We start from the raw sequence: 24,156 nt of genomic DNA, 5'->3' as shown, positions 1-24,156 counted from the left end.
GAAAAACCCACCAAAGTGAGTCTAGGGTCACTCTGCGTCGAAAAACCCACCAAAGTGAGTCTAGGGTCACTCTGCGTTGAAAAACCCACCAAAGTGAGTCTAGAGTCACTCGGCGTCGAAAAACCCACCAAAGTGAGTCTAGGGTCACTCGGCGTCGAAAAACCCACCAAAGTGAGTCTAGGGTCTATCGGCGTCGAGAAACCCACCAAAGTGAGTCTAGGGTCTCTCGTCATCGACAAAATCCACCAAAGTGAGTCTAGGGTCTCTCGTCATCGACAAAACCAACCAAAGTGAGTCTAGGGTCTCTCGGCGTAAACAAAACCAACCAAAGTGAGTCTAGGGTCTCTCGTCATCGACAAAACCAACCAAGTGAGTCTAGGGTCACTCGGCGTCGAAAAACCCACCAAAGTGAGTCCAGGGTCTATCGGCGTCGAGAAACCCACCAAAGTGAGTCTAGGGTCTCTCGTCATCGACAAAACCAACCAAAGTGAGTCTAGGGTCTCTCGTCATCGACAAAACCAACCAAAGTGAGTCTAGGGTCTATCGTCATCGACTAAACCAACCAAAGTGAGTCTAGGGTCTATCGGCATTGACAAAACCAACCAACCAACAGCATCAGATTCAGCATAACTGGAAGATTCATACATAATCATAACTAATAAGTACCATATTACACGATAGTGCTTAATGCTAAATAGGTACATTACATAACCATAATTCAGATATTACTAGATCATTCATCTAATAGTAGTCATTACATAACCATAATTATAGTACTCATCATCCCATAACCATGCTGGTGGTACTAATAAGCAGCATATTACATTATACTGCTCATTCATCTAAGATGGCTTTGATCCCATTCAGCTTTAGCTTGGTCTGCTCGACAACCTTCTCAAGCTCATCAATGTGGGCCTGCAACTTAATCTTCTCTTCCGCAAGCTTCAACTTCATGTTCCTAATGACATTGGCTTGAGCAACTGTCAGGTTCTTGAGCATGTCATACTTCTCCTGCAGCTTGCTCTCATCAGGTTTGTTCTGCATCTTACCTCTCTCCATCTGAGCCCTCTGCTCCTGGGCATCCAAAAGGCCGTTGACATCTTCAACCAACCTCTCATAACTTGCCTGCAGCTTGATCTTCTGTTGTGTCAGATTGTGAGCAGCAAATGAGCTTTCCAGATTGTCCTCAATCTTGCTCCTCCTGCACTCTTCATACTTATCCCACAACTTGGTCAATGCATTCTCCATTGTAGCTGGCCAAAATGGATCAACCCATTCAACTAGCTCACAGTTTCTTCCCTTCTGTAATTTTGTTAAACAGGTATAAAGTAACACAATGCTACAAAGTAACAAATGGTGTAAAGTGCTCACTAATCCACATGCTATAAAGTAACAAACAGGTATAAAGTAACAGAATGAGTTAAACAAACATGTATGAGCTAGCTATATGACACAATGAGTTAAACAATTACAGTGCTCACTAATCCACATGCTATAAAGTAAGAAGTCTCAATCAGTGCTCCCAACCCTATGCACATACTGGCATATAAACAATGACCTCCCTAACCCACTACTATCACAGAAAATACATAACTAATTAGCAACCTACCTAACAGGCCAGATCTGCTGACAACACTCTGCACATGCTCACATATAAACAATGACCTCACTGAGCAACTAGCACACCAGATCTGCTAACTATAAAATCAGTACTAAACAGTGACCAGATTAGCATAAATTTGGCACATACCTTCACAGCACAAGCAAAGAACCTCCTGCCAGTATGGATGCCCTGGAAAGCAACACGCCTCTCTGCTGGTAGGGAGTGTTCATTGCACAAAACATCAGGTTCAGTGCCCTCGAAATCGGAGTCATCGATGGTCTCAGGGATCTGGAGGTGCAAAGGAAAGGCAACAAAACTTCAGATCAAGCTCAACAGAAAAATCCCCAAATCGCAACCCTAACCCTAGCTTGAGCTCGAGCAACTCACCTTGATGATGCCCTCGTCTGAAGCTGAGTCAGCGTACTGGTGAGAGTTCTCGCTGCTGTCGTCATCAGACCAGGAAACCATGGTGACGCGGCGGCGACGGCGGTCGGAGATGTGGGAGGGGCGGCGGCGGCGAACGAGCGGGAGCAGAGAGAGGGAGAAGGACGGGAGAGAGTGAGGGCTGGGGTGGGCCTGCACCCCTTCGGGGTGTTTGACCCGCCCGGCTCGAACCGGTGCGCCAGCGGCGTGTAACGCCGTCTAACGGCGTTGCCGTGTGAACAGTGTTGCCACGTCGATGGATGCGGGCCCCCTTGTCATAAACGCACTTAAAACGGTCCAAACAAGCAACTAGTGTTTTTTGCAAAAAATTATGAAAAAAATTAGTGCTTTTTGGCACAATTTCGTATATGTGTGGTACCTGCAAACCTAGCCTGAAGTGTCGATGTTTTTTGCAATTCACTCCTATTCGCCGACCCGGTGATCTTCTTTGCTCTGCTGCCTTTCCTTTCCCATTGGCATTCCCATGTTCTCATGGCAAGAGCTCAAATAGATGTATCTAGACGTATTTCAGTCCTAGATATATTCTTTTTTTTTAACGAAAGATACGTCCGTTCGAGCGACAAGTAATATGAATCGAAGGGAGGATAAAAAATGTGTATATTTTTTTAGTTGAATCGTGTGCATATAACCATATTTGTTAAGCAATATATGCACGTATTTAATTCCCCGCAGATAAAAAATGTAATTAATGCTGTTTTCTGACGAGCGTTGCAGCAGGACTACAGAGGAGGATCTTACAATTATATACTCCCTCCGTCTCAAAATTCTTGTCTTAAATTTGTCTACATACGGACGTATCTATTCACGTTTTAGTGTTAGATACATCTGTATCTAGATAAATCTAAGACAAGAATTCTGGGACGGAGGGAGTACACGTAACGCCAAGTATAATGATTCAGTCAGATGCGGTACAGAGAACTACGCTCGCCTGAATTTACAGCATCCACAAATAAGGTTCAAAGAAATGAGCTCCAGCCTGAAAAAATAAAATCAGCCTAAAAAAGAAACGAGCTCGAAAATTAAGCATCCACAAACAATACAGCCAATTAACCATGCGCAGAAGAATGCACCAGCAAGTTAAACAACCTGCCATGCCGGGCCCTTCATCCAGATTAACCGAAATGTCAAATGGAGTAGTTGAGGCAGCAGTAGCACCATGCTAATTCTAAGCTGAATCCTACAGGGGTTAAACAACAAGATTGCCAGAGCAAATCCATAGCAACTTGTCAAAGTTTATTAGTAGCAGCCCATGCCACGAACTGAGAGCATTTCATTCAGTGTTGCTTGATCAAAGTACTTATGTTTCACAAACTACTGTTCCTTGATACTACAAAAACAGGTCCGCCATTAGGACCACAGCCTAAATCCTCAAATCCGCTACAAGCAGGTCCTTGAGCAGGCCATGCGCACCCATTTACATGCGGCGGGTATTGGCGGATGCAGCCCAGCTCAAATATTTCCTTTCTCAAGACACTTATTTAGCCCAAGGACAAGTGCGAGATCTACAAGTATCAGGGTATGTATGTATGTTATGGCAGCTAAACTTACCCTACCAATATTTGGTCATGTCCAGACACTGGGCTTTGTTTGCATGGTTGCCAACTGGGAGTATTTGGCATGCCAACGCCTTTTTGGTTACTCTAGCTCGTTTTCCTTGCCGATGTTGGCCAACTCATGGGCAACCAAAAGGTCAACCAAAATTTTGGCTAGCCAAATATTTGGTAGGGCTGGAACCAAACATACCCTCAGTCACCTCCCCTTTCTCCTGTCCTTTTCTCTTTCTCTGCTTCTATCATGGTGATCATCCTTCTCTCGGCCTGAACTTTTCTCGCGTGCCCTGTCTCTCCCGACATCATTACCATGCAATCTGTCTCTGCTGCGATTGTGCTCTCGGTCTCTATCCAGTGATAATTTCTTTGAAGGACTATGGCTCCTACTTGGGCTGTGAGGCCGCTTCTTGGAAGAATCGCGTGCATCATCATACCTTCCTTTCCGGTCCGATGGTATTCTCTCTGCAAAACAGAAGTACATTTCTTTGTAAAAACATGCACACACTGGACTAGGTTGAGGGCTACAGCATGGCTCATTGTTATTATCAGATAAGCTATTACGTGAAGCAACAAAATAAGTATCAACGATGGAGATGCTCCAAAGAAACAGAAATGCAGTTATCAAAAGACAGGGTTATTCCCTTGCGGCCTTCTTACATACCGGAAGAGCGCCTGTTGTTTGCCCCATCTACAGAAGAAGACAACCCATATTCAGACTGAAGACGCCTACGGTGGCTGGCAACCTTCCTCTCAAGCTCCTCCATGTTCCACAAACCCTTCTCCTCAAGAGATTCACGATACTGCATGACACCGATCTCAATCTGCCTCAGCTTCTGCCTGCAGATCAGAAGGTGTAGTGACTAAGCAAAAAAGAATGTGAAACACTAATAGCAACATGACTGAATATTTGGAGCAAAGAATGTGAAACACTAACGACAACATGATTGAATAATTGGAGCGGGTGAAGTGGGATACCTATGCTCTTCATCAACAATTGTATCTGGATGATGAATTGCGTGATCAGTACTAATTTCTGTTGCATCAGCTTTCCCGGGATCACCAGCAATATCACTTCCAGATGAATAGCTCAATCCCAATCCTTGACCATCTTTTCTATCTTCATCGCCGCTGCCATCATCCTCTCGATTCCATTTAGAAGCTGGTAAGATGGGATCAGCTCTCTGCTTCTTGCTTGGAACTTGTTTCGGTTCAGCAGATGCAGATTTTCCATAGTATTTTTGACCTGTGTGACGAGAGAGACCCAGCATATCTGATTCATCATCAACAGTACCTTCTGCAGGTCTCGAAGCACCATGCGCATTCAAACCAATATCCTCTCTCCCAGATCTATGAGGTTCTCCTTGTCCATATTTCATGTCGACATCTTTCTGATATACTCCCTCCTCAGCCTCCTCCAGGCTGAGCAACCTGGCAACCATCATCTCTTTACCACCACATAGTGAGAGGCCATTATGTCTACAACGACGTTCAAGCTCAGCAAGCGGAAGCCCTAACAGCTCCTTCGTCGCTGCTGCCTTTCCTGTGGCCAGGGCACCATCTTCATCAAGCCTAAATCCATTATTACCATCCTCGGAGCTAGTTTTCTTTTCAATTTCAGGTGCATCACCACATAGAGAGTGGAAAGGGATGACCCCAGAGTTGCCTGGTCTAAGAAAGGTAGCTTTCAGCCCATTCAGATATGCATCAGAAAACAGAAACCAGTCTGCCCATACTTGTAGAACTTTCAAAACCCTCTCCTGCAGAAAGTAATAAATGAGTGTTATTATGTAGAAAAATCAACGGGGGAATGAAACCATACTACTCAACAAATACCTTCAGAGCTTCAGCAGTAATCCTTCCTGTAATACTGCGATACAAGTCATTGAAGCTCTCCATGACATCGGGTATAGCAGCCTCAAACTTGGTTCGAAACGCAGAAGCATTCTTCACGGGAGAACTACTGTTATGAAGGATGTCGGACACTAGCATAAGTCTTGCGACCTTGGTGGGAATAGATGTCTCCTTAAGTGTCAAAGATTCTGCAAGAACCTCGACAATCTGTACAAGGGGAGACCCGGTGAGTCTTTATTCAATGTGAACTATAAAATAAAATTGAAGTATACATCACTATGCAGTAGGCCTTTGAAGTGCAGTTTGCAACAAACAAATGACATGTGCGGTTATGTAAGAGTATATGACCAGATGATGGTCCCAATAGTAAAATATATACATCAATCTACATGTTACAAATTTGATCCACTTCTCCTTTCCTACTCTCCTTAGACAACACCAAATCTCATCAAAACGTATATGCTTGAGACAGATAGTATGTGCAGAGTAGAATGAATCTCAGTCCACAACCACAAGATTTGACTCGCAATGATCAAGCTATTAACTGATCTTGGGAATTGTTACAAGCTGTACAATGTTTCACGTAGAGTAACTGAGACAGAAAGGAAAAATAGCAGGATGCATGAAATAGAATCAATCAACCAGAACGAATTCATAATTTTAAGCTAAAGGCAAAAGGAAAAGAGGAAATATCAACTGATAAGGTCAAATATACAGGGTATGCATTACCTCTCCAGCAGCATCAGCATTATCTAACGCAAATCCCATGGCCTCCTTTATCTGACTCCTCTCTAACGTCAATGCGCGTAGCATGTCCTCAAATTCATCACGCTGTGAATCAGTCAGTGTACGCTCCACTTCCGCACGCTGGGAGACGAAACACAAATTAATCAGGTAACTGGACCAACGCATTTGCACCATCTAATAAAGGCAAAGTGCCAAAAAGAAGTCTCTGCCAAGGTCCAACCAAACCTTACCCTGCTTCTACCAGCTGCAAAAGTAGATTCTTTTTCATGATTAGGACTTCGGCTGGATGGCAAAGCAGGTGGAACCCATCTAAAATAACATATTTAATACAACAATGTCACCAGATAGTCAATAAGCACAGGACCAACACATAACAGAATATCATTGTGCACGCATACCTTGCACTTCCAGTAATCATGATAAATGGTTCGGTTCGCCATCGTTGTAAAGTATCGCCCTGCATTGGAACATCATAAGCAGCTAAACGTTAGTGTTATATCAGCACAGTGATTCCCATATATACTACAAAATTCTAGAGAACAAGCTGAACAGAACATAATCAGGAGGTCAAAGGACATAAATTTTACTAAACAAAACATTATTCATTTCGACCAATCAATAGGCCATCACTGAGCAAAAATATATGCTGGAAAATGTCATATGATAAAATATGTGTCTATGACAACCGATACAACAATCTTCTATTGATAGATCATAGAGGAGATAGCATTAAAACTGTAGCAACATAAACAACAGTGGATACCTGAGCAAAGGAGTATAACCTCCAGACATAGTATGTGTGCTCTTTCGATTTAAGATCAAACAAGAAGCTAAATAAAGAATTCCCTCGTCCTCTTTCCATTATAGCTTGTTCAAAAGCACATCCACCATCAAGTACATGCAGAGCCATTGTGTCAATCACATGCCTAAGATGTGAATCATCTGGTGGAGCAACTACTATATCAGGAACATTTGGAGTAAGGACCTGTTAAACCAAGTGAATCCCCAAAGTGGAATTAGAATTGAGGAAAAACTGCACAAACTAACATCTAAAATTGTTACCAAGGAAAAACTTCTTATATTATTTCTAGGCCTATAAGATACAAAAGAACGTAGCTGGCAGAGTTACATACAAGAGTGCTGGTGACAAAGGATTCAAAATCCATAACCGAAATCAGAGAGCCCACCCAGAACATATCACATAGTGAACATATGTGAATGAAAGGGCTAAAGAATTTATGTGCCAACTTAAGAAAGATGGCAAAAATATTACATGTTAAATTTTATGCAGCAGGGCAACTTATGAACTCTGTTGGCCTATACAATTCAAGCACTTAGATATTTTCTGAAAAGGGAGCTCAAACGAGCAGCGTTATGCTACCTCAAAAGGTCTATCTCAAAGAAAACGTGGAATTTTTTTAATGATATTACTTTTATGATCACACAAATAGCATGGATATCAAGAACAGTACGCCACACAAGGACAGATGCATATGTAAGAGATCACCAACCAGCTCTGAGGTTTGTCGTGTAACAGATGCAACAGGTGGACCTCCAGGACCAGATATGATTACAGTACCACCCTGTATATCAAAGAAAAATAAGGAGGTCGTACAACTCAGAGGGAAACACCAAAGACATGTCATCTACTCATAACTTCCAAAGAAAATATAAGAGTGAGCTGCACATAGAAACTTTTGAAATGAAAGAAGCAACCTCCTTGTTTCTGATTGCCATATGTCCTGGAGGAGGAGCAGGCAGTGCTTGTGATGGAAGAGCAACAGATTTGCCCCACCCAATCTTCAGCTCGTAGTCGTACACAATAACACCTGCGTTAAGTAATTTAGTAACTGAAAACAGGAATATAAGTAATATTTAAAAAGTACAAACAGGTTACTATTTTAAGGTCCTATAACATGATCCCGACTACATGGAAGTGCACAGTAACCTTGCATTTCATCCTTGGCTGCCTGTCCTTCTGCTCTATTCATGAATGCAACAAAACCACAATTTCTTTGCCTTCTGCGTTCTTCTTCTGTTCGAGGCCACATAATCTTGACGCTAGCGATAGGTCCAAACCGACCAAATGTCCTCAAAAGAAAATTCTCATCCACCTAACATCATATGGTATATAATGCACAGTAAGCTAACTATATGATGCCTATACACTTAAAACTGTGTCTAGACAGAACATGTACGGTGGGAAAAATCAACCTGAGGAGAGAGATTGCCAACATATAAGTTTGTGGTTTGTGGATCCCCATCATCAAATGATCCTGGTATTCTCCCACTGGGGTCAAATTCATCTGGTAGTTCATCAAAATGGCTAGAGGACTGCAGGAAAATCTTCAATCATCAGTATATCAAATAGAAGGGCAAACCGCAGAGATTTTGAGAGAAAACAATTAGGGGAACCAGTCAACAGATTTATCATATTTAGCTGGAAACTTATTTAAAAAATGTTTATCGAAGTTGACTGGCAGGGTTAGTTTTCTACATTCTATTTGACAAGAACACTTCAGCATGCTAAATACAATCAAAACTGCCCTATGGATTTGTTTGATATTATGACTAGTGGAAAGAACCAAAAGATCAACTTTAACATAATATAATACCTACCGTGGAGGTGTCACCGTGTCGACCGTCACGTTCTTGATTACGCCTTTCCCGAAGCTCTTGCTCAAACTTGAGTTCCTCCATGAACTTATCTATTGCCCGTGGCTTTCCTTTTTCCTTTTCCTTCGGCCGCTCATCTCCCTTCTACAAGTCAAGATAATACCCAATCAAAGAACCATACTGACCACTGAGCCAATCATAAGAACTAGGAAAGTGCACTAACCTTTTTGTCTGGCTCTTTCCCAAATGGTGGCGGCAAAAAAGATGGAACATACCTGGATAATGATATGACGTATATAAGGTATGTACTGAGCTCATAAGTCAGATAGTGCTGCATATCATTTGTATACACATATATGCCATGGGGTTGCAGATAACAACAACGGCTAAAGGATAGAAGCAATACAACCAAAATAAATAGCTACTTCACTGTCTACAGGGGTACTTTGGATATTCTCACTAAATTAATGACATTTTGGCAGATTTTCTCTATTTAAATCATGTTGATCCAATACACACATATAATTATTTTGCCACAAGTAAAGCTCCGTCCAACATTGCAATGGCTTTTCAGAAGTACCTAAGGCCGTGCTTGGCATCGGTGTAATTTAATAGCATGTATATTTAACTTACAGGTGCATCTTACCGGACACTGAGCAATTTCCGGCCGGAAACAAACCAACAGGCCGAGACGTGTATTTTTTACAGGGGTATTTAAAAAGAAAACGATAATCCGAACAGTGCCTAAATGTTTCCACTTTTCGATGACATAATGCACCTTTCAAGCCATGGAAACAAAATCATACCAGACCATAACCGATGACGCAGCAGCCATGAAGTGGCCCTAAATCTAGACTAGTTGTTAAGCTTAATATGTCAGTTTTTGTGCAATTATGAGAATTTCTCTGCAACGCTGCCCATGATCAAAACATTCGTAATAATCTGAAAATGTTCCTCTATTGTGAAAAACAACACACCACCTAAGAACACGGTAAATTTTATATTATCTTGATTCTTGAATATGTTGATCATGACGTAAATATGCAAAATATTTGTTTCATTGGAAGTAAGAAAGGTGTTACAATATTTTTATTTCAGGTTAGCTCATAACAGAAGTTATAGGGCCGTAGTAGCAGTAATCTCCGAATCATATTAGATTCAAAATAATGAAACCCTGACTGTAACGACATGGAAGCCTCACATTTTAGGCTTCCTGCTACGAGAAGGAAACTGCACGGAAAAGAAATTAAGCCCAATTTAATCTACGCCTTTGGAACAGCTTATGGCTGTTTCAGACCTATATAAGCAATGCTACAAGCCATTCCAAAGTGGGCATTTCAATCATTTGATTTCTGGTTAGTAAATAACAGAAGTTATATGCGTGACCAAAAATCAGTTTGGTTTCATGCCTGGGAGGTCGACCATGGAAGCCATTTTCTTGGTACGACAACTTATGGAGAGATATAGGGAGCAAAAGGAGGACTTGCATATGGTGTTCATTGACTTGGAGAAGGCCTATGAGAAGATACCGCGGAATGTCATGTGGTGGGCCTTGGAGAAACACAAAGTCCCAGCAAAGTACATTACCCTCATCAAGGACATGTACGATAATGTTGTGACAAGTGTTCGAACAAGTGATGTCGACACCGATGCCTTCCCGATTAAGATAGGACTGCATCAGGGGTCAGCTTTGAGCCCTTATCTTTTTGCATTGGTGATGGATGAGGTCACAAGGGATATACAAGGAGATATACCATGGTGTATGCTCTTTGAGGATGATGTGGTGCTAGTTGACGATAGTCGGACAGGGGTAAATAGGAAGTTAGAGTTATGGAGACAAACCTTGGAATCAAAAGGGTTTAGGCTTAGTAGAACTAAAACCGAGTACATTATGTGCGGTTTCAGTACTACTAGGTGTGAGGAGGAGGAGGAGGTTAGCCTTGATGGCCAGGTGGTACCTCGGAAGGACACATTTCGGTATTTGGGGTCAATGCTGCAGGAGGATGGGGGTATTGATGAAGATGTGAACCATCGAATCAAGGCCGGATGGATGAAGTGGCGCCAAGCTTCTGGCATTCTCTGTGACAAGAGAGTGCCACAAAAGCTAAAAGGCAAGTTCTACAGGACGGCGGTTCGACCCGCAATGTTGTATGGCGCTGAGTGCTGGCCGACTAAAAGGCGACATGTTCAACAGTTAGGTGTGGTGGAGATGCGTATGTTGAGATGGATGAGATGGATGTGTGGCCACACGAGGAAGGATCGAGTCCGGAATGATGATATACGAGATAAGAGTCGGGGTAGCACCAATTGAAGAGAAGCTTGTCCAGCATCGTCTGAGATGGTTTGGGCATATTCAGCGCAGGCCTCCAGAAGCTCCAGTGCATAGCGGACGGCTAAAGCGTGCGGAGAATGTCAAGAGAGGGCGGGGTAGACCGAATTTGACATGGGAGGAGTCCGTTAAGAGAGACCTGAAGGATTGGAGTATCACCAAAGAGCTAGCTATGGACAGGGGTGCGTGGAAGCTTGCTATCCATGTGCCAGAGCCATGAGTTGGTTACGAGATCTTATGGGTTTCACCTCTAGCCTAACCCAACTTGTTTGGGACTAAAGGCTTTGTTGTTGTTGTTGTTGTAATAACAGAAGTTATATGGTTGGGGTAGCAGTAGTCGTGAATCATATTGATTCCAAAAAGGAAAGAAAAAACTGCTCCTGCACTATTTGTTCCTAGCAGTATCAGATTTTAATCATAGGGTTTAAAAGTTAGACTAAATATTTTAGGGAGTAGAGAGTATAATCAGCATCGTTGACATTTGACACATTGTTCTGATGCATTTGGTATTTATTACAGTAATACCAACAAATACAACATGAGATATCATTATATTATTATTCATATATGTTTACAAATTTACAGTCATCTCACAATTAGTTACAGTTTACATGGATGCTTCCGTGGTTGGTGTCTCCATGACTCCACAGAGTCATTGCCATGGTAGTAGTGTACTACAAAACTGCTAAACATAAGTTCTGTAACATCATCATCATCTTAAGCGCCATGTCAGCAACAAGGAATTGTTCTGTCAAGAAGGCGCAGCTATAGTCAGCACTACAGCACAAATGCAACTGAGGATGTGGGAGTGCAATACGAGTCACGAAACGAGATGGCACGGCTATTCACAAAGTCTGTCAAGACAGTTTTCTTCTTCTGACCAAATTTCAAGTGCATCAAGCACTTGGCAATAAAAGGTATATGAACGAATAATTCATGAATCGCAATTGTAAGGTATAATAAATTATGTGCCTTGGTATATCACATCGAGCGTGTAAAAATTGCTCATGTTGGGTCTCAAAATTCTCAATTCTGATCATAGTGGCACATGACTCTAAAGATGTAGCTGTGCTGTCACAGGATACAATCTTCTAGAAATCAAGTATTTTTTGCCGTTTACCTACTGCCCTTCTTTGGAACAGACCACCCATCTTTGGATTTTCCACCTGTCATTGCCGAATGAGTAAAAATGGCGGCCTCTTGATTAATTGGAGCAATAAAAGAAATAGTGCATATATCCATCATGATTGATACTGAAACTGCAAGGTGCAAAGGCAACTATAAAGAAGTATAGTAAAATGAAACCACTATCACTAACCTTCAGAATCAGCTCTCAGCTTGGCATTGGGATCAATCACGCCCCCACGGACAAACTTCGATCCAGATGTGCTTTCACCCTTGAATGACTCAACAAACTCCGCATAGACGCGTGCCGCTTCATCTTCCTCCCTCTTAACATACCAGAAGCAGTTAAAATCAGGTATGAACGAAATTTACATGTAAAAAAAGATGGGCGTGTCTCAGAAAAAGTTAAAAGGGACTTAAACCCCTGACCTTCTTCCTCGCCTCCTCATTCTCCTTATGACGGTTGAACGGAACCTTCTTCGAACTCATCTGTATTTCTGGACACTGGCATACAATCATCACCAGAACATCAGAATCTGAGCACACATAAATGTTTCTACCACCCTATATGCGATCTTAATCACTGCAGTCACTCTTGATTCCCAGATCCCAGCGAGCACAGGTAGACACAGCACTCGTACACACAAACTTACGCGCATGTGACCTACCAACAGCAGGCGCAAACCACGAGGTCGAGAAGAATTGCGCGCGAGTAACCTAAACCCTAACTCATTCCCACCCACGAAATATTGGGAACAAGCTGCTATTGCAACAAACCGGGCCGAATCCACAGATAACTGGATGCGTTTGCGAATCTTGGAGGAGTAATGAGGTTATGAGGGTATTGTGATTGTTCGTAGCAACGAACAAAACACTCCTAGAACAATCGAGAGAAATATTTTAGGATTTTCGTACCAGCAGAAGGAATCGGCTTGGATGGATCTCCTGAATGCGCCACTCCAAGCTTGGAACAGTGGAAGTGGCGCCGCTTCGCTGGGAGGAAGCTCGGGCGCTTCTCTACTGCCGCCGGCGAACAGCGGGGTCCGGCGGCTCGGGGGTCGGCCAAGAGAGGGGGGCGGGGGGCCTGGGAGGAACGAGGTTCAGCAGCAAGCCCACCTGCACCGTCCGATTAACATCCAGTTACCAGATCAGGCACACGCCAGGGTGGTGATTGGTGACGGGGAGTCGGGTCCAGACGGCAGATAGGCTCATAGGCAGAGGCGCAGGTAATTTCACAATTTGTGCATACAGGCATACTCTTGATAAAATTTGTTCTCTATGCAAAAAACACATAGGAGTAGATGGATTTTATTTTTGACATGAATAGAAATTTATTCATCACATGATTGAGAGATTGTTAAATAAAGCCATGGTCCAAGCGGTCGGCACGCTCGCAGTACATCTGTAGCGCGATCTCGAGCTCCAAGTTGGTTATTTCATTGGAGATCATCAGCTCGAGGATGCGACGGAGCTCGAGGATGCGACGGCCATGTTTCTCTACTGCGTTCAGTTGGACACCTGGGCTAAGGAGGCGGTCGAGCCTAGCGACCAGCGCGTTGGCATCGAGCGGGCCGCGGACAAGGCGAACGGCGCGACTCATGCGAACGGCGCAGCGGGCATCCGGTGCAAGTACGGTGTGGCCGGCCTCTGATGCAAGTACGGCGCAGAGGGCCTCTGCCCACTCCTGACGAGGAATGGGGGTACTTACGGGACGTGTACCCAGTTGCGACGCCCTGTCGACGGCAGGCAAGCGCCGATGGATCCGCTTTTGCTGTGCGGCGCGCCGCGCCTCTCGCTCTGCGGCGCTCCAACGGTCTCGTTATGCGGCGAGCAGCAGCCTATCGGCGCGGACGCACCTAGCTTGCTCTGCGGCGCATCGTCGATCATGCTGTACGGCGAGTTGCAGCCTCTCGGCGCTGATATGCCTATCTTGATCCGCGACGCTGAAGCGCCATGCGCCAAGGGTCTGCTCAACCCTGGTGATGACGCGCATCACGGCGTCGTCTATCGCGTTGCCGGGAGCGCCTCGGCCTCGACGGGCCGTGGCGACTTCTCGTTTTCCTCGTTGACAAGGTTGATGGCAGAGGCGGCGCTTTGGTGGTTTGGCAAAGGTGGATGTGCTACAGGCTACGCTTGTTACCTCTGTGCGTCGCGCGCTGCCTAGGTTTATGCGCAATGTTGCTGGGTGGCGGGAACCGGTGAGAAAATGGCGGGAAACGGTGGCGTGTTCATAAAACGTCATCAATTAATGGAAACTTAGAATAGATGAAACATCGAGCTACACGACGCGTTGCTCGCCCAAGGATATGATCCATATACTTGTGTGCCCAACAGAGCACACTATTCACAGTAAAGAATATTGTTCCGTTTATCCTAGTAGAGCAGTGGTGGCAAGCGTCACAAGAAGTAGATGATGATCAGATGGTCGTTTATCCTAATTAATTATGCATGATATAGTTTACTTTGGTGTGTGAAAATATCATGTGTGTACTAGCCACCTAAGTAATTGAATGTTTGTCTGTATCACACACATCATGTTTATGTGAAACGTTTCTGTTCTCTTGACTCAACAAACTATATGCCCTTCTGTAACGCTCACGATGCGGCTATATCTCCCACGTTTCGAGGCACGACTTAGAGGCATAACCGCATTGTGGTTTTGTCGCAAGAAGGGTCATCTTCACACAGTCCCATGTAATGAACAAGAATGGGATAACGAGAGTTGGCTTACAATCGCCACTTCACACAATACATAAATATAATTCATACATCATCCAAAATTCACACATAGACGGACTACGGTCAAGATCCAAATGAGAATAAGACAACCCCAAATGCTAGATCCCTGATCGTCCCAACTGAGCTCCACTACTGACCATCAGGAAAAGACACATAGTAACGACCACGTTCCTCGTCGAACTCCCACTTGAGGCCGATCTCATCATTTGCACTGGCATCGTCGGCACCTGCAACTGTTTTGGTAGAATCTGTGAGTCACAAGGACTCAGCAATCTCACACCCGCGAGATCAAGACTATTTAAGCTTATAGGAAAGGATGGTGTAATGAGGTGGAGCTACAGCAGGCACTAAGCATATATGGTGGCTAACATACGCAAATGAGAGCGAGAAGAGAAGCAGCGGAACGGTCGTCAACTAGCAATGATCAAGAAGTGATCCTGAACTCCTACTTACGTCATTCATAACTCAAACCGTGTTCACTTCCCGGACTCCGCCGAGAAGAGACCATCACGGCTACACACACGGTTGATGTATTTTAATTAAGTCAAGTGACAAGTTCTCTACAACCGGACATTAACAAATTCCCATCTGCCTCATAACCGCGGGCACGGCTTTCGAAAGATAATACCCTGCGGGGGTGTCCCAACTTAGCCCATCATAAGCTCTCACGCTCAACGAAGGATAAACCTTCTCCCGAAAAGACCCGATCAGTCTCGGAATCCCGGTTTACAAGACATTTCGACAATGGTAAAACAAGACTAGTAAAGCCACCCGAATGTGCCGACAAATCCCGATAGGAGCTGCACATATCTCGTTCTCAGGGCACACCGGATGGGCAAGACGTCGGGTTATCATAGACCCTGGTTGCCCAGGGGGCGCCGGACATCGCCCAGTTTGGGCCAGCACTCGAAGGAGCACTGGTCCGAGGGTTTAAAATAAAGATGACCCTCGGGCTCGCGAAAACCCGGGGGAAAAGGCTTAGGTGGCAAATGGTAAAACCAAGGTTGGGCCTTGCTGGAGGAGTTTTATTCAAGGCAAACTGTCAAGGGGGTCCCATAAATCACCCAACCGCATAAGGAACGCAAACTCAAGGAACATAATACCGGTAAGACAGAAACTAGGGCGGCAAGAGTGAAACAAAACACCAGGCATAAGGCCGAGCCTTCCACCCTTTACCAAAAAATATAGATGCATTAAAATAATAAGAGATAGTGTGATATCCCAACATATCCATGTTCCAACATGGAACAAACTTCAACTTCACCTGCAACTAGCAACACTATAAGAAAGGCTGAGCAAAAGCGGAAACTTAGCCAAACAACGGTTTGCTAGGAAAGGATGGTTAGAGGCTTGACATGGCAATATGAGAGGCATGATATAGCAAGTGGTAGGTAGCGCAGCATGGCAATAGAACGAACAACTAGCAAAGCAAAGATAGAAGTGATTTCGAGGGGTGGTCATCTTGCATGCAAGGTTCTCAGAGTTGTCGAAAGCTTGATCCTCGAAAGCGTACTCAACAGGTTCCTCGTTCACGAACTCGTCTCCCGGCTCTACCCAAAACAAGAACACAAGCAACGGAACCACAATCAAACAAGGGAAATGCACAAGCAACATGATGCAAGACATGAATGATATGCAAGATATGGTATGCGATGCATATGCGTGCTCCAGAAGGCAAAAATGATGAACAAGGCAGTAACTTGGCAAACCAAGCATGCCACTGGAAAGATGAGATGATTTCGGTCGAAATCGATATAAAGATCACCGGAAACGGATGCACGGTTTGCAAACGGCAAGCAAAACAAGAATGACACGAATCTGCGGTTAACAGCATGATAGCACTTAGAATGCAACAAGTAACAATGCTACAGCACTCCAACATAGCAACAAATCATATGGCAGTAATCTACAGGAGATGCTTGACAAAACATGAACACTGAGCTACGGCTAGATCACAACATAACAGGTTCAAACAAGCATGGCAAAAGTGCAAAAGATATCAGGTTCACAGACTTGGAGAAATTACTGGACATGACTGAAACAGCATCAGATAGCAATGTTCAGAGCACAAAATCAACATGCTACAGGGACTTAACATGGCAAAACAAGGCATGGAAGTATTCTACTAAATGCATATGACAAAAGTCCCTTAATGACCATAAGCCAAAAAGGTCCAGAAGATATGATTGCAACCATGTAAACATAGCAAGTTTTGTTAACAGGTTTCAGACTTAGCAGAAAACAGAGCATGGCAGAAACAATAATATGAAGGCATCTTTGTGAGCTTGATGCACTCACCACAAAGTAATGCATGACAAAATAAGAATACCTACAGCAAGATGGCATGTTTATGAAGCTATCCATGGCAAGAACAAATACATAGTATTAAAGGATCAACTACAACAAGCTTGGCAAAATTGAATAACACGTAAACAATCTGCGAGAAATATTTTATAGCAAACATAGAACAAGATTGAGTCATGCTATGGCACTCCATAATTGCAAACAAGGGCATGAATGGATCAATTACAACAATATCTATGAAACATCCTTACTGAACATCTCCAAAAGGAGCATAGATCTCTCTGTAGACATATGGCTACATAGCAACAAAATAACAGCAGTCACAGACTTAGAAAAATTACTAAGTCTCTGAAATCAGAAACATTACGGAGCCTAGTTTGCATGCTTGTTCTAGTCACCACAGAGATTACAAAAATACATGGCATACACCCCTGGAAAGATGGCATGGCATACAACAAAACACATGTAGAGCTCATGCCCATAAGATGCACAGATTAAATGCAACAAAAATAACAAATCACCAAGTTATGATAAGTAACAGCGGATAACAGCAACTAGCACTCTTGCACCAGAGATTTGGGCATCAAGATGGACTCAAATGAACATGGTGCAATGGAACAAAATGAAGAGCATCTAGAGACGAACATTTTGATATATTACACACACGAAACGGAGCTATATGCAGAGAGTTATGATGCGATGAACATGGGCATATATTGTAAAATGCATGGGACTTAGAAAATTCGGGAGAGGGAGAAAAGTCAACCCGAGGCAGTTTCCAGATCCGATCGGCACGGGCTCGTCGGAGGGCTGCCGGAGTTCCTGCCGGACGGGGAGGAGGAAGAGGGAAGCCGGCCGGAGGGAGAGGGCGTCGGGGTCGGGGAGGAGCCAGACGGGGAGAGAGGCGCCGGCGCGCGGGGTCGGCGACCGCGGGCTTCGGGAGGCGCGGAGGCGCGGCGGGGCGAGCTCGCCGGAGCTCCGACGATGGCGGCGGAGGGCAGCGCCGGGCCAGGCGGCGGCGGAAGAAAGCCGGGCGGCGGGGAGGCGCGCGGGCCGGGAGGGCCTGACGCGGGCTCTTCGGGCCGGCGGCGCGAGCGGCGAAGTGGGCGCGGGCGGCGGCGAATCCAGATGCGACACGTGGCGGCGGCGGGCGGAGGCGGACACGTCCGTCGGTGGGAGATTGCTGAGTCCTCGTGACTCACAGATTCTACCAAAACAGTTGCAGGTGCCGACGATGCCAGTGCAGATGATGAAACCGAGCTCAAGTGGGAGTTCGACGAGGAACGTCGTCGTTACTATGTGTCTTTTCCTGATGATCAGTAGTGGAGCCCAGTTGGGACGATCGGGGATCTAGCATTTGGGGTTATCTTATTTTCATTTGGATTTTGACCGTAGTCGGTCTATGTGTGTATTTTGGATGATGTATGAATTATATTTATGTATTGTGTGAAGTGGCGATTGTAAGCCAACTCTCGTTATCCCATTCTTATTCATTACATGGGATTGTGTGAAGATGACCCTTCTTGCGACAAAACCACAATGCGGTTATGCCTCTAAGTCGTGCCTCGACACGTGGGAGATATAGCCGCATCGTGGGCGTTACACCTTCATTGCACACACCTTGGTCGGGCTAAACGGTCTCTATTGCGTTGCCTAATCGAAAATAGTTCATCTGAGTGAACCGTATGCCGTATATCGCACACACCTTGATCTGGCTGACTGTTTCTTTTGTGTTACCTAATCACAAACAGTTCATCCGAGTGAACTGTATGTCGTATATCGCATACACCTTCATCTGGATGCCCGTTTCTGTTGTCCGCCCCATCACAAACAGTTTATCCGAGTGAATTGTATGCCGTATATCGCACACGCCTTCATCTGGCTGTCCGTTTCTATTGTTCTGCCTCATCGAAACAGTTCATTGAACTGTACAGTATGCCCCACATCACACACGCAACTAAAATCTGAATCGTGTTTGATGTATCCTTCATCGTAAACGTTTTGCATCTTTTTTGACGGGTTTTTTTTGCATCACCACTTGTGATTAATGCATCGCACACAGTTTCGTCGAAGGGTCTGTGATTGTAGTGTCGCGTTAGCAGCATCCTGCAGTAGTGTATTGCCCCTTATGATAACAACATTTATTATGCAGTCTGTCGCTCTTATTATTTTGCCATCACAAGTTCGTACAACGCTCAATTTTCTCTTACACTAAATGATCCAACACATGTAGAAGCAATTTTTATTGCTTTATTGCACCGATGACAACTTACTTGAAGGATCTTACTCAATCCATAGGTAGGTATGGTGGACTCTCAAAACAAGATTTTGGGTTTAAGGGTTTTTGGATGCACAAGTAGTGGAATTTTTTGCTAGCGAAGATATTGAGCAAGCACCACATATTGAAGGATCTATGACAATATAACTTCTATGTGAATATGAACAAACATAAATCATTACGTTGTCTTCCTTGTCCAACGTTAATAATTTTTACACATAATATTTAATGGGGGCTCACAATCATAAAAGATGTCCAAGATAGTGTATTTGCATGTGAATCTTATCTTTCCTTATTAATTCTTTCATGAATTGCATCATTGACCAATACTATGTTTGTCAATCTCCAATAATTTTTACCACTTATACTTTTTCCTTATGTGATGTCATTACTTACCCTAAGATTAGCATATGATCTTTTTCGTTATTTTCTTTTACTTTGATTGAAATAAAAAAATAAAGAAAGCAAAACTCGAAGTAATCTTTATTATATATCTCGCACATGATTTCATAGATAGATAGATAGATCACTAAGCAAACACTTGAAAAGAAAAGATTCAAACTAAACTTTTATTTAACTAATTCAAAAGATGACTAAAGATCGAACTAAGATAAATAAAGGCAAAGATAGTGGTGGTGATACGATACCGGGGCTCCTCCCCCAAGCTTGGCACAAGCCAAGGGGAGTGCCCATACCGTGTACTCAAGTCTCCTTTGGTGATGAAGAAGGAGGTGGTGGTGTAGATGATGAACTCCAGCTTGCGTTGGAGGCTGAAGTTATCATCCCTAAGATCCTCATTCTCCAACTCAAGCCTCAAGATCTTCTTGCATGAGGTTGCCTTGCTATCCTACCGAAATCGGGGAGGGATATCCTCTGAATCGGTGTCTTCCTCCTCATCCGAGAACCAAAAATATGGGAAGGTCTTCTTAAAAACATTTGGATCCAGAGGCTGATGAGAAACATGGCTCTCCTCCGAATCTTGAGACGACATATTTCAGTTCTGTCGAAAAAACAGCAAGAAAGAAGAAGAGAGGATTTCCCTGCGGTACGGTGGTCAATACGTTTGGGGGTATATAAAGATTTTTTATCTTGGGAAACAAGCAAAACGAGGGGAAAACGGAGTCGGGAAGGTTCCCGAGGTGGGCACAATCCACCTGGGCGCGCCAGGCATGCCCTGGTGTCTTGTGCTCTCCTCGGTTGCCTTCCTAGTCATTTCTTATTTTCCTAAATTTTGTAATATTCCAGAACTGACAGAAAATATTTTTGTGGATTTTTCGGAGTTTGTTTACTTACGGTATCACGTACCTCCTCTTTTTTCACGATTCTGGAGTGTTCCAAAAGGTTTCTTTTATGTGTTCCTCTGGTGTCATGGTTTGAATAATATTGCTTTCATTAATAGGCGTACCTGAGATATAGTGTTTAATTCTTTGCCCATTGACCACCTTTGGGTTAGTACCTTCGGAATCATTCCATGCAGCCTTTATGAACAAACAAACTTTGCAGAGCCGTTTCACCTAATCGATTCCGTCGGCGGATCATCCACGTCACGAATTGAATGGCAGGCACAATTCTTACTAGTTCTCCACCCTACTTTTTTCAGTTGAAGACTATCAGGCCTGGAAATGGAAAGTAACCATTCTCCATTGATTGGAAAGGACTTAGAAAGGCATTTATGAAACTAAGAAAGCATCACTCTGCTTAGAGTCACCAACCATCGAACCATCTCCAGGTCACAGTCACCCACCAGGAAGGCATAGAGGCAAGACAGAAAGTAAAGACAGCAGGAATCGAACCTAGGAATAGTAAAATGATGATTCAAAGCGCTACCGGGATGCAGCTCTGCATCGTTGAGAAAAAGGATTGGCTACTAAAGGGATGCGGCGTGGCCACTTCCGCAAGGGCCATCCACCGACCCTTCTACTATCGGTTTTGAGTATTGGCTACTACTATACTAGCTACTCACCTATCGGTCTAATGAGCATACTTGGAGAAAGGAGAACTTCCCGCCTATAATGTTGGGTTGGCAACCTACCCATTCGTTGAAGTTATTTTGATGGCTTCAGAACGATAAACCTCTTCGATAATATATGGTCCTTCCCATTTGGAGAGAAGTTTTCTTGCAAAGAATCTAAAACGAGAGTTGTACAAAAGAACATATTCTCTAAATTTGAATTCCCGCTTTTGGATTCTTTTGTCATGCCATCTTTTAACTTTTTCTTTGAATAATTTGGCATTTTCATGATCTTGGGTTCTCCATTCATCTAGTGAGCTAATATCAAATAACCTCGTTTCACCGACAAGTTTGAAATCGTAGTTGAGTTCTTTAATTGCCCAATATGCTTTATGTTCTAACTCAAGAGGCAAATGACAAGCTTTTCCATAAACCATTTTATAGGGAGACACACCCATAGGATTTTTATATGCTGTTCTATAAGCCCAAAGTGCGTAATCTAATTTCTTAGACCAATTCTTTCGGGACCAATTGACAGTTTTTTGTATTATTAATTTTATTTCTCTATTGCTAAGTTCAACTTGACCACTAGATTGAGGATGATAGGGTGATGCAATTCTATGGTTGACATCATATTTAGCAAGCATTTTACAGAACGCACCATGAATAAAGTGTGAATCACCATCAGTCATTAAATATCTAGGGACTCCAAACCTTGGGAAAATAACTTCTTTAAGCATTTTAATGGAAGTGTTATCATCATCACTACTAGTTGGAATAGCTCCTACCCACTTAGTAACATAATCAACAGCAACCAAAATATGAGTATACCCATTAGAGGAAGGAAAAGGTCTCCTATAATCAAAACCCCAAACATCAAATGGTTCAACAGTAAGTGAATAATTCATAGGCATTTCTTTACGCTTTCCGATATTAGCAATTCTTTGACATACATCACAAGATAAAACAAACTTACAGGCATCCTTGAAGAGAGTAGGCCAATAAAAACCAAATTGCAATACCTTGTGAGCAGTTCTATCTCCTGCATGATGTCCTCCATAAGCTTCGGAGTGACATTTCCATTGTATTTGTTCCTATTCATGCTCAGGTACACAACATCTAATAATACCATCTACTCCTTCTTTATAAAGATGTGGGTTGTCCCAAAAGTAATGTCTTGAATCATAGAAGAATTTTTTCTTTTCTTGGTATGTGAAACTAGGTGGTATGTATTTAGCAACAATATAATTAGCATAGTCGGCATACCGAGAAGTGTTATGAGAAACATTTATTGCAGCTAGTTGCTCATCAGGAAAACTATCATCAATAGGTAGTGGGTCATCAATAATATTTTCTAACCTAGACAGGTTATCAACTATGGGGTTGTCAGCTACTTTCCTATCAGTAATATGTAAATCAAATTCTGTAGCAAGAGAACCCACCTAATGAGTCTGGGTTTAGCATCTTTCTTTTCCATAAGATATTTAATAGCAGCATGATCAATGTGAACAGTTACTTTGGAATCAATAATATAAGATTTGAATTTATCACAAGCAAACACAACTGCTAAAAATTCGTTTTCAGTAGTAGCATAATTTCTTTGGTCGCTGTCTACGGTTTTACTAGCATAATGGATAACATTTAATTTCTTATCAACTCTTTGTCCCAGAACAACACCAATAGCATAATCACTAGCATCACACATAATTTCAGAAGGCAGGCTCCAATTAGGTGGTTGAACAATAGGTGCAAAAGTTAAGGCTTTCTTAAGTGTTTCAAAGGCTTCTACACAATCATCATAAAAAAATGGAACATCCTTTTGTAAAAGATTTGTAAGAGGCCTAGAAATTTTAGAGAAGTCTTTAATAAACCTCCTATAGAAACCAGCATGACCGAGGAAACTGCGAATACCTTTAATATCTTTAGGACATGGCATTTCCTCAATTGCATCAACTTTAGCTTTTTCCACCTCAATACCTCGTTCAGAAATTTTATGCCCCAAAACAATACCTTCATTAACCATAAAGTGGCACTTCTCCCAATTCCAGACAAGATTAGTTTGCTCACATCTTTGCAAACTCGATCAAGGTTGCTCAAGAAATCATCAAAAGAAGTTTCGTAAACATAAAAATCATCCATGAAAACCAACAATCTTTTCACAAAAATCAAAGAATATAGCAGTCATGCATCTTTGAAAGGTAACAGGTGCATTGCATAAACCAAAAGGCATACGTCTATAAGCATAGTTCCAAAAGGGCAAGTAAAGGTGGTTTTTCTTAATCAGGTTGTGAAACAGGTATTTGAGAAAAACAGAATATCCATCAAGAAAGCAAAAGTGTGTGTGCTTAGAGGGTAATGATCTTTTCTAGTTGCTTTATTTAATTTTCTAAAATCAATTACCATTCTATAGCCAGTAACAATTCTTTGTGGAATAAGTTCATTTTTATCATTAGGAACAATAGTGATACCTCCCTTCTTAGGGACAGAATGAACATGACTTACCCATCTACTATCAGCTATGGGATAGATTATACCTGCATCCAGAAGCTTTAGTATTTCGGTTCTTACCACTTCTTTTATCTCAGGATTCAAACGCTGTTGATGATCAAAAACAGGCTT

General features: G+C 43.1%; 2 protein-coding genes across 5 annotated transcripts; both read right to left on the bottom strand.

The window, feature by feature from the left end:
* Positions 1 to 834: 834 nt before the first annotated feature.
* On the bottom strand, positions 835 to 2,071 carry LOC109783432 (uncharacterized). The gene is made up of 3 exons (XM_073506121.1): positions 1,991 to 2,071; positions 1,751 to 1,891; positions 835 to 1,302 (listed from the first exon to the last, which is right to left on the bottom strand). The coding sequence occupies exons 1-3, from the start codon at positions 2,069 to 2,071 to the stop codon at positions 835 to 837; spliced, it is 690 nt and encodes a 229-aa protein (XP_073362222.1).
* A 1,208-nt stretch (positions 2,072 to 3,279) lies between these two features.
* On the bottom strand, positions 3,280 to 13,410 carry LOC109783433 (protein RRC1). 4 transcript variants are annotated; one of them, XM_020342038.4, is made up of 18 exons: positions 13,181 to 13,410; positions 12,695 to 12,769; positions 12,459 to 12,591; positions 12,261 to 12,306; positions 9,035 to 9,086; positions 8,815 to 8,955; positions 8,410 to 8,529; positions 8,144 to 8,309; positions 7,912 to 8,024; positions 7,707 to 7,778; positions 6,959 to 7,180; positions 6,594 to 6,652; positions 6,426 to 6,504; positions 6,178 to 6,315; positions 5,431 to 5,655; positions 4,573 to 5,354; positions 4,259 to 4,434; positions 3,280 to 4,059 (listed from the first exon to the last, which is right to left on the bottom strand). In XM_020342038.4, exons 2-18 carry the CDS (start codon positions 12,752 to 12,754, stop codon positions 3,797 to 3,799), a joined length of 2,847 nt encoding a protein of 948 aa, XP_020197627.1. In that variant the 5' UTR covers positions 12,755 to 12,769; positions 13,181 to 13,410; the 3' UTR covers positions 3,280 to 3,796. The 4 variants fall into 4 exon arrangements, with proteins under 4 accessions (XP_020197627.1, XP_020197629.1, XP_045090555.1 ...); XM_020342040.4 differs by having other exon boundaries at positions 8,815 to 8,952; positions 13,181 to 13,403; XM_045234620.2 differs by lacking the exon at positions 12,261 to 12,306 and having other exon boundaries at positions 13,181 to 13,407.
* Between the last annotated feature and the right edge of the window lie 10,746 nt (positions 13,411 to 24,156).

Source organism: Aegilops tauschii, chromosome 1 (genome assembly GCF_002575655.3).
Source record: "Aegilops tauschii subsp. strangulata cultivar AL8/78 chromosome 1, Aet v6.0, whole genome shotgun sequence".
In the NCBI taxonomy this organism is placed as follows: domain Eukaryota; kingdom Viridiplantae; phylum Streptophyta; class Magnoliopsida; order Poales; family Poaceae; genus Aegilops; species Aegilops tauschii.
This window is presented reverse-complemented; position numbering and strand designations above follow the sequence as displayed.

Bases quoted from the DNA above. Each gene is read 5' to 3' on its own strand.
- LOC109783432 (XM_073506121.1), bottom strand. From the start codon at position 2,071: ATGGTTTCCTGGTCTGATGACGACAGCAGCGAGAACTCTCACCAGTAC. The intron at 1,892-1,990 runs GTGAGTTGCTCG...TTGCACCTCCAG, and splicing joins CAGACGAGGGCATCATCAAG to ATCCCTGAGACCATCGATGA. The intron at 1,303-1,750 runs GTATGTGCCAAA...ACAAAATTACAG, and splicing joins TCTTTGCTTGTGCTGTGAAG to AAGGGAAGAAACTGTGAGCT.
- LOC109783433 (XM_020342038.4), bottom strand. From the start codon at position 12,754: ATGAGTTCGAAGAAGGTTCCGTTCAACCGTCATAAGGAGAATGAGGAG. The intron at 6,505-6,593 runs GTATGCGTGCAC...ATGTTATTTTAG, and splicing joins ATGATTACTGGAAGTGCAAG to ATGGGTTCCACCTGCTTTGC. The intron at 4,435-4,572 runs GTATCCCACTTC...TCTGATCTGCAG, and splicing joins ATTGTTGATGAAGAGCATAG to GCAGAAGCTGAGGCAGATTG.